At 43.7% G+C, this 17,300-nt stretch overlaps 1 protein-coding gene and 1 pseudogene across 1 annotated transcript; one reads left to right on the top strand and one right to left on the bottom strand.

The window, feature by feature from the left end:
* Positions 1 to 520: 520 nt before the first annotated feature.
* On the bottom strand, positions 521 to 2,616 carry LOC133897768 (nuclear pore complex protein NUP62-like). Its single transcript, XM_062338589.1, has one exon. The coding sequence runs from the start codon at positions 2,121 to 2,123 to the stop codon at positions 843 to 845; it is 1,281 nt and encodes a 426-aa protein (XP_062194573.1). The 5' UTR covers positions 2,124 to 2,616; the 3' UTR covers positions 521 to 842.
* A 3,019-nt stretch (positions 2,617 to 5,635) lies between these two features.
* On the top strand, positions 5,636 to 15,017 carry LOC133896930 (succinate dehydrogenase [ubiquinone] iron-sulfur subunit 2, mitochondrial-like; annotated as a pseudogene).
* Positions 15,018 to 17,300: the final 2,283 nt, after the last annotated feature.

Here is a 17,300-nt window from a genome sequence, read left to right as displayed (position 1 = left end):
GGTGGAGCAACTAATTCGGGGGGAGCTTGGCGTCAGAAATCTCGCCGCCAATCGCTGCCGGCCCGTCGCCGGTGGGGACTATTTGCGTTCGTGTTGCCCATGTCGGGCACCAAGATTAACCAGCAAGAACGGAGTCAGTAAGACAGCAACTACTGCTACTTGGACTCGTAAACAGTATCGACGATCTGGCAATAGGGAGCTCTAAGGGTTGATTGATTGCTGACATGTTCTGTTGTTTGTATAGATTCTATTTCTAGGTTGAGTGGATGTAAAAGTTTCGAAGAGAAGAGTATTTAATTAATTATATTTTGTTTAGATAGATTGAGTTGGATTTATATTTGGTTGATTGAATTTGAGACTACATGAGTGGATACAAAGCTAAAATTTTAATTAGTTTCTTATGAAGGTGTTTTTTACACTAGTAAATAAGTCTTTTATGCAAATAAATAAATACACTTTTCTCTGAAATTATAAACATCAGCAAAATCAGAATCTATTGGTACAGACAACGAATCACCCCTAAAGAACAAGAAGCAAGTTTGCCTTGGGATTGGAATTGCAGCATCTCTCTGTATCTATGTGACATTTCATTGCACGTCTAAATCGTGTATGATTAACTGAAAAATGCCACTGAGATCGAGGAGAAGCAAGATGAAGTTTTTAATGTACAAAGGGCTAACGATATCTGCCTCAAGAAAGAAGAGATTAATCAAATAGCGAAAGGTGTAGGCTAAAAGGCTAATCAGACTTTGTTTGTGGATTCGGTTCGGTTCGTCTCCGCAGCAGTAGCTCACAGGACGAAACCGAGAACGCAGCATGCATCGCTAGCTTTTTTCTCTTCCCTACTCCGATGTGCAAATCCAAGGGTCTAGGCCCTCGCCTCGTCCAGGCCGGGCGGGCGCGCCGGCACCGCCGTCGGGTGGCTTGTCGACGCTGGCTGCGGCCGATGACGAGGTGGCCGCGCCGGCGTGGGAGTAGTTCAGCTTGCAGCTGCCGCCGCCCGCGACCACGCCCGACAGCTCGTCGCCGCCGTGGTGGACGTCGCTTCTTTGGTGTAAGTGCAGCCCCTCGGAGCCCATGAGTCCACCGTGGGTGACACCGAGGCTGCCGCTTCCCATGCCGGTCAGGAACTCCGAAGGCGACGACGGTGACGGCTCGTGCAACCGCGGCGCCTGCGCGAACCCGCCCGCCGCGCCGAACATGGACTGTGACGAGGGCTGTGAGTCGAGGAGGTTCTGGAAGGAGAGGTAGCTGTTGGGGTCCTGCAGCCGGAGAAGCGCGGAGGACGTCAGCTGGAAGGTGTCGTCCACTCCGGCCGCCGTCGCCGACTGGGCGGTCAGGTTGGAGGACCCTGCTGCGGTGGTGGCCGTGCCCGTCGCGGCATTGGCATTGGCGACGCCGATGTTGGACGAGGACGGTGTGGACGATGACGACGACGTGAATGGCGGGAAAGTGGAAGGCGCCGTCGGGAGCTTCTGCGCGAACGGGCGGAGGAGGTACGGCGGCAGCGAGGCGGTGTCAACGGCTGCGCCAGCGGCGGAGCGAAGGGAGGACGGTGAGGGGAAGATGTGGTCGAAGCGGGTGCGGAGCGACGCGGCGGGGGCACCGACCCCCGCGGCGAAGGGCGGGGACGGGATGCCGGTGAATTCCTGCACCATGGCGCGGAAGTTGGAGGTGTCGGTGGTCAGCACCGTCGTCGGTGCCCGCCGCGACGCTCGCGTCCGCTTCCGCGACCCTCTCGGCGGCGGCGCCGCAGTCGCCGCCCCCTGCCCCGTCGCGGACGTGTCAACCTGCTGGCTGCGCCCGCCCGCCCCTGCGTCCGCGTGCCCGATGCGCGGCGACGACGAGGATGCCCCCGCGGCGCCGGTGAACTGGCCTGACCAGGGCGCCGCCTGCTGTTGCTGCTGCGGCGGAGGAGGAGGAGCGGACGTGAATTCTTGGAGGCCGTAGAGGGAGCCGTGGAGCGAGAACGCGGCGGCCGAAGGCGAGGGCGACGGCCGGAGCAGCGCGGAGAGCGGGGAGGAGTCGACGCCCCCTCCTCCGCCTCCCCCGGCCCGCGAGTCGAACTCGTCTTCGCCGCCGCTGGACGACTGGAGGCTCCCGCTGTTGCCGGAGTCCATCATACCAGCACCACAAACCCACCTACCCCCCTCTGCTCCTGCCCTTCCCGGTGGTGCAACTACCACGGCCGGCCGATGACTCCACTGACTGACCAGAGGCGGCTAAAAAGGCTGGATCTTTCACTCTGCAAGTGATCCAGGAGGGACGAGTAGCAGACGCTGAGGACGCAGAAAGAGGAGAAGCTTTGGGACGGACCGGCGAATCGGCGATGCGGTAGAAAAGGGAAGAGTAGAGAGGAGGCGACGGGAGGAGAGGGCAGGGCGGCTGCTTCGGCGCACGTTCCCGTACCAGAAGGAACGGGGACCGACTGACTGCTGGGGGAGGAAGCTAGCGTTGGTTTGGTTTGTTGCTGTGCTCGAGTGCGACTTGGCTGCCTGCGTGCGATGCGTGGTGTTCTGGTTTGGTGAGCAGCATCGTTCCGTGTCCGTAACCAGTCGCCAGGGAAAAGGGAAAGCCGACGATGGACCCGGTGGCAGCGATCCACAGGTTTGTTCCGTCTGCGCCATCCGCACTTTGTCCCCGGGGCTCCATCGGCTGGCCGCTACTGTATCATGTTTGTACACGGTACAGTGGTGTAAAGTGCAATATATCGGTGCCCATCGTCAACATTAGTCCAAAGATTCAGACGTTTCATTATAAAGCACTAAATCAACTCATTAAGCAACCTGTGTCTATGAGTTGTCTATTTTCGAGCAGCTTTAGGCAATCTGGTGTCTTTGTTTTTCTCAAAGAGTTGAACTCTGAGAACTAATTATTTACAATATCCATCTATCCAAAACGCTGTCACCCAATATGTCAGGATGTTGTAACTACAAGGAATGAACTTATTGGAGGACCACGCCGACCTCTATCGAGCTCCTCCTGTGAGTTATAGTCTCTTTTGAAGTTTTCTCCTTTGTTACACTACCAGTTACATCATAATCGTCAGTACATCATAGTTTTGATATGTTCTTCATCTCTAATTGTCACCTCTCGCCTCTATCTCTACCATATAATTACCGAGATACCTTTTAAAATTTTTCCTGTTACCTTATCGAAGATACCTTTTAAAATTCTTCCTGTTACCTTATCGAAGCTCCACCATCTATTATCATCATACGAACTATCATACCTTGATACTCTATCAGCCACCAACTTAACTTCTAAGGACACGGTGAACGTGAAGCTGTAACCCTACGAGCTACCCATTCTAAAAGGCAGCTTTAGTGTCCGTAGCCGAAGGCTCAAGATCAAAATTAAAATAAATCCCTTTAATTTCCTTAAAAAATTCGTTGTATAGTAACTCACTTGGTTTTTTTTATGAGAAACATCGGATCTAGTTAGCATAGACATAGGAAAACCGCTAGGTATTATAGCTACCGCGTGCCTCCGATAATCTGTACCCTAAAATCTAGCATGCGTGCCCTGCCATGGGATCCAGATACCGCGGTTCAGCCTCGACCCGTGGTTTGAGGCCACGCGCGGCCCGGAAAATTTTAAGGCTCCGATTGACGAGTTCTCTCTCATGCTCATGCATGCATGCGGCGCACGCTCGCTCGCCTACGTGATGACCGGATTTTGCAGCGTGGCCGGGGAGACGCGCGCGCGCGCATCCATGGGAGCTCCTGCGCACGAGATGCGTCGGCCGCGCCTACGCGCGAGTAGATCGCACCTCCGGGGCTCCAGATGCATATGCTCTAGCTAGGATACGAACGCGCGGTACTCGTACGCGGAACGAAACGTGCGAGGCGGCGTGGCCTCACGACCACGCGATCGAGTCCGCCTGCCTCGTACGTCTGGCGACGTCGCGCTGGCCCGCCCCCCAGGGTGATCACAAGCCTAGGAGATCGGTGTCTGCAGAACGCCATGGCTTTTCTCTTGTCACGAATTCTTGCCGCCGTGATTCGGCCAAAAAACGGTGCTAGATGGTACCCAAACATGGATTGGGTAGAGATCTTCGTGTACGGGTGGAGATTTAGATCATGTTTGCTAGACATCTAGCTTCAAGATCTATATAAGATTGAAAGCATGTAGAATAAAATTTTAAATATATGTTTTTAATCTAAGATATGAACAAAATATTTAAATCAAAGATTTTCAATCTGCTCACAGTTCTAGCTCTGTAAATCGTAGTCTCGACCTTATGTTTTTTCGGTTATTGGCAGTGGAATTTATTTCCGTTTCGATTACCTCTGTAAATCGTAGTCTCGACCTCATAGATTCACAGTAACATTACTCTTAATTATAAAAGTATTCATTTATAGCTAATTGTTGGTCAAAGACCATAAAGTTTTAATCTGAAATGCTCACGCCATATTAAATAAGGAGCCGAGGAATTACTTCACGTTTAATTGTTTGAAAGGACGAGGCTCCTAGCTTGTGGCTGGCTTTTGACAAGACCCGGTCAAAAAAGCAGTAGTTGAAATCAAGATGGTTTCAGATACTGTTCATGCAGGCTCATGTATGTGTGCGTACATATATGTGTATGCGTATGTATACATAATTTTTTTTCAAAAATCTAGAAAATAGCGAAAGTAATAATAGTTATATTGATAAATCAGTTGAAATAATCTCAAATGCATAGGAAAATATCTAGAACTCAAAAAAAGAAACAAATTTATAAATAAAAATTGAGATGCTCAAACTTGGTGAACCTAAATTTTTAATCTTCTTTTGTCATGCTCAGTCCAACAAAAAAAATGGACGTGATGTAGACGTGCCAATCCACCTAGTTAACCTAGTACCGGCATAGCCACTAATTCCGAGCGTCGTGTCACGGTTCGAAAATACTACTCGCTTCACTAATAAATAAATATCGTTTTGAAAAATATTTGATCAAACTTTTAAAATTTTGACTAACAATAGTTTACAAAAAAATTAGTTTAAAATTTTTGAAATCATAAGTGTAGATTTATCTTAAAAAATATTTTTATAATATTACAAACTCAATGAATTTTATAAATATATTTTAATAAAAAATAATAATCAAAGCTATATATCTCTATACTCTAATCCTGGATGGAAAACTCAAACCTCGTCGCATAACGTCAGCAAATTTATTTTCCACCGTCCGAGAGAAAAAGGACTGTAGAAACCGAATGGACCATGATAATCGCATACCCACCCTCGGTCTCATTCGATCCTTCCGGACCTTCTTCCCGCAGGCGTCACACACATTCACCCTATAAAAGCCGCTTGCCTTCCCCACAGGCAATGGTGCTCTTCGCCTCCACCCGTCGCGCACACCCTCCTTCGGCTTCAGCGCTGGGCGCACGACGTGAGTGTTCTTCATCAAGGCATGCCCGTGTGAAGCGAAGCAAGGGTAAGTGATAACCCAATCGGCGCACGTGTCGATCAAGCAATCCCAAACCGACATAGCTACTTGCTTTTCTGTTCGGCTCTGAGAGTTAGCATGTTGTGGTCGCAGGCAGCGATGGGGAGGCGACGATGAAGGTGAACGTAACAATGCGGGTGGTGTGACACAGTGGCGCGGTGTGACTGGTGCTCGTGTGTCGTGTCGGCCATCGGCTGGGCAATGCTCATTCTTCTCGCCCTCGCTTTCTACCTCTGGTCCTGCAGCTCCTCCGTCGAATTCTTCTCAGGTCAGTCGGGCCGCTTGGCCTCCTTCGCTACACTGAAATCCATTGAGCTATCCATCACAATGCCACTCTGTGCGCACGTAGCAGAGTGCTATTGTTGTCCCGCATCTTGCTTGCAATGCCTTGTGAACCATTTGAATTTGATTACACCAGTATAACATTGTATCATACCTATCGTTATGTGTGCTTCCAATGTCGTATGATCACCTGGACTTGACAATGCATATGTATAGCATTGATATATCTATGCATTGGTTTCAGGGGTCTGATGTGGTTGTTTACCATAATCCTGCCTCATGTAGAATTAGAAAAGAACATGGTATTATCAACTACGGCAATACAAGATCTCCTTCACATGCACAATTGCATATTGGTGGCCTTGGATACTTCCTACTTGCAAGTCTCGGCTTATGTGCACTGCCCTGACACTTGCCTGTGAACATGGTAGCCATACAAGTACATTGAGCCTCCGATATACTGTGTTGGATCTTCTTTCGTATATTTCAGTATTCAGATAACATTCCATAGTTACATACCTTGGTCTTTCCATCAAGACTCTCTATTGCAATCATTTCTTATGCTGACACAATTTGTTCTGTTTTTCATTGTGCAACTCAGACAACAAGAATACTCTACGTGTTAGACTCAATGGGTCTCTCGTCGAAACCACTTCACCGTAAGATTCATCTCTTAACATTTTATCTGATGATAAACTACGATAAGGCTGCCAACTACCTGTTGCAGATGATCCAAATGTTGTTATCATTCCAAAGAGGACTCCCAACATAATCGTAAAGAAGTTATCATATATAACCACTGACAGACAAGATAAAGATCCTTCACAACTGTTTGGAGGACGTCAGGATTAAAAACAGAGGGTGGAGAGCTTTAAATTGAATGCTACCATGAAGGTAACTACTCGCCTTTATCGTGTGGGTATGCTGTATAAGCTTCCTTATACTAAAGGTGCATAATTTCTAAGCTATAATGGCTTAGTGAATTAGCTGGAAGAGAGGTAAAGGTATAATTATAGAAAGATTAGGTATATTTTCTTTTGACTCAGTATATTTGGCACTAAACCATGTGTACATTTTGTTGACTACTAAATGAATGGAGCACTATACATTTTGTAAGGTGGCACTGAACGATGTGGTACAAGGAATGCACAAAGTGACATGACAAGCTGGCCCTGATCATCATATTAGCAAAGCACGGTGAGCTTCTTCTCCTTTTATCTTCATGCCCCTGAACTATTTTATGAAATATGAAGGTATCATAAGCCATCTTTTATATTCAGTTTCAGTTGTAATTGTTGCCTAACATTACTCCTCTATTTATATTGAAATAACTGAAAATTAACAAATGAAGCACCAACTGTCATTTATCATTTATTAGTTTTCATCCATATGTTCAATTTCCTGCGGACAAGCTTGCGAATCACTATTATATATCCATGCAGAACATTTGTAAATATCAAACATTTTATTTGTGATATAGGATAGAACTAATATCTTTTGATAAAAGTTACAAAGTTGCTTTTAGGCTTAAATCTAACCAAAGCAGTAAAAAGATGATAAAATACGAGTCAAATTTATGGTGATATAGATTACTAAATACCAATACGCTAAGTTATTTAAGGAACCATTATTTGCTTTTCGGTCAAATTGCTATAAACATCTGGGTAGCACAAAAAGAAAACAAAGCTAACTAATCTCCTAGGTTACTTTGCACAGCATCAAACCGACTATACATGTTTTTAAATTCGTCGGTCCTATTATTTAACTTAAACCTTGAATAATTAGTGAGTTCTTTGCATTTAGCTACGTTTTGTTTGCAAGGATAGGAGTGATGGGTACAATTCATGCTCACTGTTCTTTACTTCAGTTGCTATGCAAAGCTAGCTTGTCGTTAATTCTCATTTCATTGATTTATGTAGTTCATTTGTTAGGCGCACTAAACATGTTCAATGGAATGCTCTTTAGAGAATATCGAGTCAAATTTCTGGTGATATAGATTACCGAATGCCAATACACTAAGTTATTTAAGAAACCATTATTTGCTTTCAAGTCAAATTGCTACAAACATCTGGGTAGTGCAAGAAGGAAAGGAAAGAAAAGAAAGAAAGCTAACTAACCTCCTAGGTTACTTTGAACAGCATCAAACCCGACTATCCATGTTTTTAAATTTGCCGGTCCTATTACTTAACTTAAACCTTGAATAATTAGTGAGTTCTTTTCATTTAGCTATGGTTTGTTTGCAAGGAGAGGAGTGATAGGTACAATTCATATTCTCAATTCTTTACTTCAGTTGCTATGCAAAGCTAGCTTGCCTTTAATTCTCATTTTATTGATTTATGTAGTTCATTTGTTAGGAGCACTAAACATGTTCAATGGAATGCTCTTTAGAGAATATATTGTGGAAATATTTAGATTTTGATTTGTTTGCTTCCTGCAATTGCCATGGTTTCAGTTGGTACTAGAATTGCTATGCAAAATTGTATAATTTAAGTTACAGCTCATTGCGTGTGTATTATTCCATGTGTTACAACTTATTTCCCTAGCATATCTCTTTCAGTTATATAGCTCAATCTTTTGTATAAAACTACATGAGCCAAATTTCCTTCTGCCTATAGGTGAGATCTGAATTCCTTGAAGTCAAATGTAGATGGTAAGATATATTACTTTTATCGGCTCCTAGAATATACATCCTTATATACTTTTGAACTCCAATGCCACTTTGTTTTCATCAAAACTATCTATTTATGTAGTGAAATTTTAGCACAACACTCTAGAGTCTTCTTTGAAACTTCTTAGTACTAATAAAAAAGCTTATCCAAACCATTGAGTGTAGATGCCAAATTCAGACTAAAATTCCTGAAATGCTATCACACATATGGTAGTTTCAATCATAATGTAGGGAAATATTGACTATATAATATCTTGCACAATGACTTCATCCTTTTGGGAAGTCGGTCAAACTTAAATGTCTTTTCTACCAAACTTGGCTGAAGTTCAATAAGGAAACATACATGAAATATCAAAATATAAAGCCAGAGAACAAAAAGATGGAGCTGGCAAATGAGCTGCTAGAGCTAGATAGTTGCTAGGGAAGTTGGGGTCCACATCTAAAGCTTCTTCTTCTTCTTCTTAGAACGAACAATTCTGGACTACAGAATGGCTCTCGTCGTGCTCATGAATATTACTCCAACCAGCTAAAACCTCTTCCTGAATGATGCCTTTTCACTCTCATCTTTGCATTTACATCTTCTTGGGCGGACATGTGTTCAGACTTCACACAACAAAGTAATGCAGAAAAAAGATGTAAAACTTTACATGTTGTAATTATGAGCATTTTCATGTAAGCTTGATCAATGATAATTTAGATGTCCTTCCTGCAACATCGTTTGGTTTGAGAAAAATAGCACTTCTCTAATTTAATAATTCTGACATGCAACTAATTCTAAAATATTGAATCAAGAAATTTCTACAGTTCTGTAATATGGTTTGACAATAGGACCTTAGTTTGTACCTGTAACTTAAAAATCTACATCTATGCATGGTGATCTTAACAAATATGATTATAGGTTCATAAGATTTGAGTCAAATTTTGTAATTGTTTACATAATTCAAAGCTGTAACATTTCATTTCCTGTAACTTATTGTAGTACTTGAACATAATCTCTATTACAAATTCTTGATGTTTACAAATGTTACGGATGCCTACCGTCTCAACTACAGGAAAATTCCCCTATGTCATTCCCTTTGTTTCTCCCAACTCTACAGAAAAATGAAATATGACGAACTAGCAGGTAACATTTCTATATGTTGTGTTTATTGAATTTGCATGATTAAGGTTGCTTTATACATAGATACCTCCTCATTTCTCTATGAGTAATAGTCTAATTTTCAGTTTGGTATTAGGTTTAGTATTTGTTGCAAAACTAAACATAATGGTTGTTGTGTTTTTGTATAAAAAATATGCATTGTGACCACATTCACAATGTAAATGCCATACTCAAATGTGACATAGTTACTGCATTTGACAAATCCATACTTACAATCACTGCAATAGCACAATGACGACAACGGTTCTCGATATAAAAGTTCCACTTCCGTTTCAATCTAGACATACACTAATCACAGATAGAGCGTATACTTAATATGTGATTCTATTTGTGGAAATTCAGATAACGAGAACAGAGATAGTTTATGCATTTCTATATTCTTTATTCCAAACATCTTACATTTCAATATTGTCTATAGATCTAGACTCATTTCAATATTGTTTTGTTAACTATAGGATTGAAAATATGCATCATATTTGTATATTGCAACTGATCCTACCGAGCCTATTTTTGGACCCATATGAATGTAAATATATCCTAAAACTTTACATGTATCCAAAGTATATTTAATATCGCAAAATATATTTGTATACCTGGGTCATGCAAAACATGGTCTTGAAGGCTGCAAGACATTATCATAGATAAAGAGACAAATGAACTGCGAGATAGAATAAATTATAGGCAAAGTAATGATTTATAAATTCAGGTGTAGTATAAGATGTCAGAAAGGCATTCCCAAAAATTCCCATCTTTATGAAATTATCTAATGTTTGATAGTTCGACATTTATACTTGCAGATCATTTGGATCGATTTCATTCATATATTTGTGTGTCTGCTTTAGGCTTCAACATCTATTCAAGTGTCAGCTAAGTGTAGAAGTTACATGCTTAATTTATATCAAGCAAAGTGCTCCTGCCATGGTTTGTTAAAAAAAAAATCTAAATAAGTGGATATATGTTGTAAGTGAATCAATAATTAATATATAATAGTAACATAATTTGATCATTGAGATCAGACACGCGGGCACCAGATGAGTGTGGTTGGCACGCCAAATTTTCTAGTTCAAAACTAAAGGTATGTTTAGTTCACTACCATCGATTACTACATCTTTAGCAAAATCGTGTTTAAATATAACGAACAAATTACTCACCACACCTTAGATAAGTTTAATAAAAAAAATTAGTCTAGGACAGATGAGATCAAAAAATAAAAAACTATAATACACTAAAAATATGACAGCGAATCAAACAACTATAAAATAAAGTCTAATAAAATATGATAAAATACTATAGCGAACTAAAGATACTAGCTCTTATGTAAAACGCCGTATATTTATGATGTGAGGCAGTACTGGCAAGTCTCGCCATCGCAACAACGTCGGTGTGCGTGCGACGACTGACCAGACGTACCGTCAGAATCGCTGGGGATAGAATATGCTCCTCAAGCTACGGGACGTCCTGGTCAGTCAGCCCAGCCCGTTGTGGACGCGCGAAATGCTTCTAGGACCTTTTGAATCTGTGGCGGGAACCGAGCGGTGGTCAATGGTCGCAGGGGGGAGCTCCTTCCCTCTCCCTTTCGGAGTGAGTCGTTCGTCAGCCAGCCGTGGGATCTGTACCTGCCTAGAACCTGGCTTTCACCGGTGCCTTTTTCACATCTGATGGGAATCTGTCTCCACTTGGAGGTTAAATGACAAAATCAATTGCTAGAATTTGTATAATTTGGTTTACAATAAGAGTAACCTGTGGAGTGAGGTATCTACCGCCTTCTCTAGTGAATGTTGGAAAGTTTAGCCAGTCGTGAGATGTTGTCACAGCCAAGATTCTCTGGGAAGGTCGGTGAAGAAGAGCCTCAATTTTGAACCAGTGACCTTCAAAGCTGAAGCTAGAATATGCGCAAATAGAGCTTCATTGGTACAGCGAGCCATACTCTATTTGTCACCGAATACAAGCTAGTCATAGTACACTTTATAGCTTCATTGGTACATCAAGATGGCCTAAACTCAGGACTCAGTATAAAGTCCGAATGGTTTAAAGTTTACTATGACTAGCTTGTCGTACTGATACCGAACTAAACGTTTCGAAGAAATGTTCAACCACCTCACGGACCTTTTCCCATACCATTTCACCAACAAAAGAACAAACGAGAACGAAGGAAAAAACAGAGCAGCCAATGAAACTTCCATTCTCAATTTTGACTAGCAATCGGCCCAGGACTTCATGGGCCGGGCTGACGGCCACACGTGTCGACAGAGCTGGCACGTGCCGCCGCGCGGGCCATCCTTATACTCGTCCTCCCTCGACACACTCTGAACTGAGCTTTTTTATTTTTATATTTTCTAACTTAAATTTTTTTTATATTTTATGTTCTCATCTTCTCTGTTTAAAATAGTAGTTTTCTGTTGCTCCAAAAATCTTAAAAATTTTGTACATATTTCATAATCCATGTGTAACCCGTTTTAATTAGATTCATTTAAAAATCACGTGTATAATTTAAACTAAATATTAAAAAAATAGACGTTTATTTCTGTAAATTTTCATCCGGAATTATTTATTTAATTTTTTAAGTTAGAAAATATAAAAATAAAAATAAAACTCCTCTGAACTCAGTGAAGGCCCGGCAGGCCGCCAAGAGAGACACGCACTTCCCGTCGCTGCGTGGCCTACCGGCCGCGCGCGTCAACGCCCGTGAGGCCGCTCGCCGCGGCGGATGGGGAGCATGAGCGCGGCGCCAAACCGGAGGCGACCACGGTGAAGAAGTTCCAGGTGTACCGGTGGAACCCGGACGCGCCCGGCCGGCCGTTCCTCCAGTCCTACTTCGTCGACCTCGCCACCTGCGGCCCCATGGTGCTGGACGTGCTGTAGAAGATCAAGTCGGAGCACGACTCGACGCTGGCGTTCCGGCGGTCGTGCCGGGAGGGCATCTGCGGGTCGTGCTCGATGAGCATCGACGGCGTGAACACGGTGGCGTGCCTGAAGCTCGTGGGCACGGACACGTGGCGGGCGACGATGATCACGCCACTGCCGCCCATGTTCGTGGTCAAAGACCTGGTGGTGGACCTCACCAACTTCTACCAGCGGTACAAGACCATCGAGCCGTGGCACAAGACCAAGAAGCCGCCGCCAAAGGAAGGGCGGGAGCACGCGCAGTCGCCGGCGCAGAGGAAGAAGCTGGACGGACAGTACGCGTGCATCCTGCGCGCGTGCTGCAGCACGGCGTGCCTGTCCTGCTGGTGGAACTCGGAGGCGTTCCTGGGCCCCGCCGCGCTGCTGCACGCCTACCGATGGGTCCCGGACAGCCGTGATGACTACGTGGAGGAGACGATACGGTGGAGGAGAGGATACGGTAGGGATGGTAACAAGTAATATCAGGGTCGGGTAGAGTAAAATTACTCCTGACAAAACTCATTAGTCTTAACCCGAACCAAGCTCAAAATAACAAATGGGCTAAAATTGATATTGAATTCGGATCCACCGGGTACCTGTCAGGTTTGGGATTCCATCTTTGACCAGCCATGTGGAGCGTGCGGATGATGTCCATCTTTGGCGTCCTCTCGCCGAGGACCACGCGCACCATGACTATTGCTCCTTCTGCTCCCGCTCCTTCCCCATCTCTCCCAGCGAGGGCAGTCTGTCTCAGTGGCGGTGGTGCTCTCTCCGCTCTCAAGGTCGGAGGGGGGAGGCGACGTGTAGGGGCTAGCGCGAAGGAGGGGGCCTGACACGTAGTGGTGGAGGGGGTTGAAGGAGCGGGCGAGCGGCGTGGTCGTCGGTCGCGTGGAGGCAAGGATAAGGTGGGCGAGTCGAAGAGTGACTGACGGGTTGGTGGGTGAATGGATAAGGTGGACGAGTCCAGGATCGGTCCTGAGATTTTGGTGGCTCGGGACGAAACTAAAAATAGATGCCCTATTGAACATAAATATTAAAAATTGAGAACATTTACAGTACACCATGATACTAGATGATGGAGAGTATCATTGTTGTGATCCAACCATCCATTTTAGTAGGTATTATTGTAATTATCTTGATACCCTTAGGGGTAATTACGTCATTGACTGACCGGACTTTGGACCTTCGTCATCCATCATCGACCGACCGACGGAGGGTGGAAACCCTAATAAATGAAATGAACAGAATAAGTGAAAGCTTATTCGAAGAATAAACTAACATTTTGACCTTCCCTAATTAAACATATAATTTACAAGTTTATCATATTTTTTTTCCAATCCTACCCTTATAATACCCATGATACTCTTTAATGATACCCATGATACTGATGGACGATAGAGTATCATTGGGCTAATCTAAATCATCGGATGAAAAAAATAGACGGCATGCACTCATTTAGGTGTACTATAAAAGTCCTCTAAAAATTAGAGTAATTTGCCAGGTACCATCGCAAAAGTTATAAAACATCATCGGTGTGAGGATGACATATGGGTCTTAGACCCATATGTAGACCCATATGTCATCCTCACAACCGATGATAGTTTTCAATATGAGTACTTTTGCGATGGTATTCACTTAATTTTGCCTAAAAAATTTGTTATCACTAACGGTGATACATTAATAAGTCAAAATTATAGCTACAGTCCTAAAAATTGAAATAAAAAGGATACCAATAGTTAACAACTAGTGCAAAACTATAAAGAATCGAATCAAATTAACAAAATCTTACCAATTATCACGAATGATATGTAAGAATTTGCATACCTAATCCCCTTCTCTGAATGGATTGGGGTTGAGGATTATGCCTTTATTTAGTTGAGAATTAGTCATTGATTCGATTGAGCATAGGACCCTGTTAGAAAGGAGGATCGGGCGAGTGATCAAGAGGAGGGGAACAGGCAAACAATGCTTATCGTGATTGCTTTTGAGATCGTATCTAATCGATGATGGCTAGTTTGGAAGGCAGCGCCTAATGCCTAAGTACATGCAGGTAAGGAACCAGTCAATATTTGGCTTGGCTATATTTAGCTCAGGGTCCTAGCTACTTAATACGTTGGGCACTTGCCACTGCCCACTTGGGCTAGTTGGAGTATTGGAGAGTTGGGCTTGACACTTGGTTGTTAGTAGCTTCCGGGCCTCATTCATACGCATATGCACATAGTTAGGAGCCTCTGAATTTCAAGCGGCCCGAGGTGGTCGCTCCGTCCACCCTACCCTAGGGTTAGTTTTGGGTGAGTCAAATGCTTACGGATAATTCATGGGGAAATACAAACCCACGTTCGCACCCGTACAAATTAGGTATCCCACACACTTAGACCTGTGAGTGGGATTTAAAACCCGCACCGTGTCGGAACGAACCAACGGATATGACTGTCATCTCTAAGATACAATCTCTCATCCGTGTCGGAAGGGCGGGACAAGGTGTATAGGCGCAGGATGATCAGTAGCTGCACGGCGACGTGCCCATGAGCCTCGACCCGGCCGCGGCAATCTCCGCCATGAAGACACTGCACCAGCTCCGCAAGGCCTGACGAGAGACAGAGTGCAGGGTCTGCATGACATGCCAATGCAACTATGCAAGTATCTAGCTTGCTTGCGAAGTGACGATCGAGAGCGTGCTACTCAAGTGTGTGCTGATCTGGAAATAAGAAGGCTTTACAGGATTAACTACCATTTCGTTTGTCGCTGATCATGAGTCTGTAAGTCTGTATATTCCGTAATGACGCCAGTTATGTAATAGTCTGTACTCCGTAATGCAGTCAACAATTAGCATCATCATAGGCCATAAGTTCTTCTGGAAAATTGGGCATCACTGCACCTGATATGTAGTCCCACAAGAAAGAGCAGGTTATATTGTTCTAATGTGACGCCAATTAAGTTTCTTGCTTCGGTACACAGTTTCATTTTGCGGTTACTTAGCTATGCAGAATTGCAGATGCGTAGGAACGAGAATGACGATTAGAGTGAGGTGAATAGGCGCCTCAACAAATTTCTTTCGAAATAGATGATCTTTTTCTATTTCTCACCCAACGTACCTCAAAACGCTCAAGCAGAAGCAAAAGAATTAGAGATACAAAATAAGAAGACTAGTTCCATGACAACATGACTCCACGGATGGAATATGAACCATAGGTTCCATTCAAAACCATTTCATGTGTCTTTGTGCATAAAAATTAGCAACTTTCAAAAAAAAACTAGAGAAGATAGACACCGGACAAGATTATCCTCCAAGATGATAGTCTAGTGGCAAGGGGACTCAAGACCCGCTCAAATACATGAGTATGTGAGTGTTTAAGCCACTAGCATCAAGAAAAACAACCCTATAAAGATGAAAAACTGCAGCTCAAAGAAAAGATCACCGAGTAAAGAATCTTTCCAAATTGATGATCTAGAGGCAAGGGTACTTAAGACCCATGAGCATACACTCGTATGTGAGTTTTTATGCCTCTAGCAACAATAAGAATGATCTCACAAGGTGCTAAAATTTTAGCCAAAAACCAAAACCAAAATCAAAACTGAAAACCGAAAAACTTGCAAACTTGTAAGGGAATCAATAGAGGGAAACTAGAAGGAGGGGAATTCAAGTATATGCAAAAAATATAAACTTCATTACTCAAATAGTTCAGCCTTATTTTAGGCGGATTACAAAGATTTATCTCTCAAAACTCTCACCTATTACCTAGGCTAAGTATTCATCCTTCTCTCATTTAAAATCCTAACTCTAAGACTCTCAAATAGGTGGCATAAGGAGGCTCAAGTGGCTAGTTCAAAGCTCTCTCTAGTCTTACCCCTCTATTTATAGAGTTTGGAAACTTGGCCCTTAAGTTCCCTAGTTTTTCCTCAAAATATCTCTTCTCTTGTAATGCACTACTACCTACGACCGAGAGTATTTTGGTCCATTTTTTTCTCCATTCATCGGACGATCGTGGCGCTTTCACGACTTAGCTTCGCCTCAACGCAAGCTTCGCGATGGTACCACATACTCCTCCAATCCTCCTACGGTTTTGAGGCCAAACCGCGAAACCGCCTGCACGCTTCTCAGAGTGTGACTCACCGCCTTGCTTAAATCTTAAGCAAACGCTTCGATGTCGACGCGTATACTCCATCATGCGATCCTGACCGCCGATAAGTCTCTCCTACTCCTGATCCCTCGGGTTGCCTTGTCACTTGCACCGGCATCCCCTTCACTTGACTTTGTCAACACGCCATCTCCATCCGCCTTCAATGCTTTGCTTGACCTCCACGTGTTTAGCTAGGATCACCTTTGACTCCGCCCGGCCTCCTTGATGTTTGACACCAAACACTCCACTTGGCCCCGATCATCCTGTCGTCGACCTAGAGAGATATGATGCATATTTATGACATATCAACCTCCCACTTAAAGTATTGCTAGCCCACAAGTAAGAGCAATGGTCACAAAAGAAAGGAATTTAAAGATGTATTAAATTGCGAGTCTAGAGCAAAAAATAGTTCATTTAGAGGGGTTTCAATTGTAGCAAAAATGATCCTATTAGATTATGATTGTGATTTTGGTGATTAATGATAACATAGTTAATGGGACTAACATGTTTGTCAAGAATATATGTTAGTAGGTCTCATGGATACAATACATCAAGAAGCTATTGCAGTCGGGATAAAGTTTGATTGAATTAGAAAAAGTCCTAGAGAAATTGTTCTCACCGGAAGGTCCGGCGCTGGAAGAATTGCACTCATCGGAGCATTATGTCCAGAGGCAGTTTGCCTCACCAGATGATCCGATGATGAGAAATATACATGCCGGAGCAATTCTATCAAAAGGGATCAGAATGGATTGC

This window comes from Phragmites australis, chromosome 17 (genome assembly GCF_958298935.1).
Source record: "Phragmites australis chromosome 17, lpPhrAust1.1, whole genome shotgun sequence".
Lineage (NCBI taxonomy): Eukaryota > Viridiplantae > Streptophyta > Magnoliopsida > Poales > Poaceae > Phragmites > Phragmites australis.
Note: the sequence above shows the minus strand (reverse complement) of the source record. Positions and strands in the feature narration are given on the sequence as shown.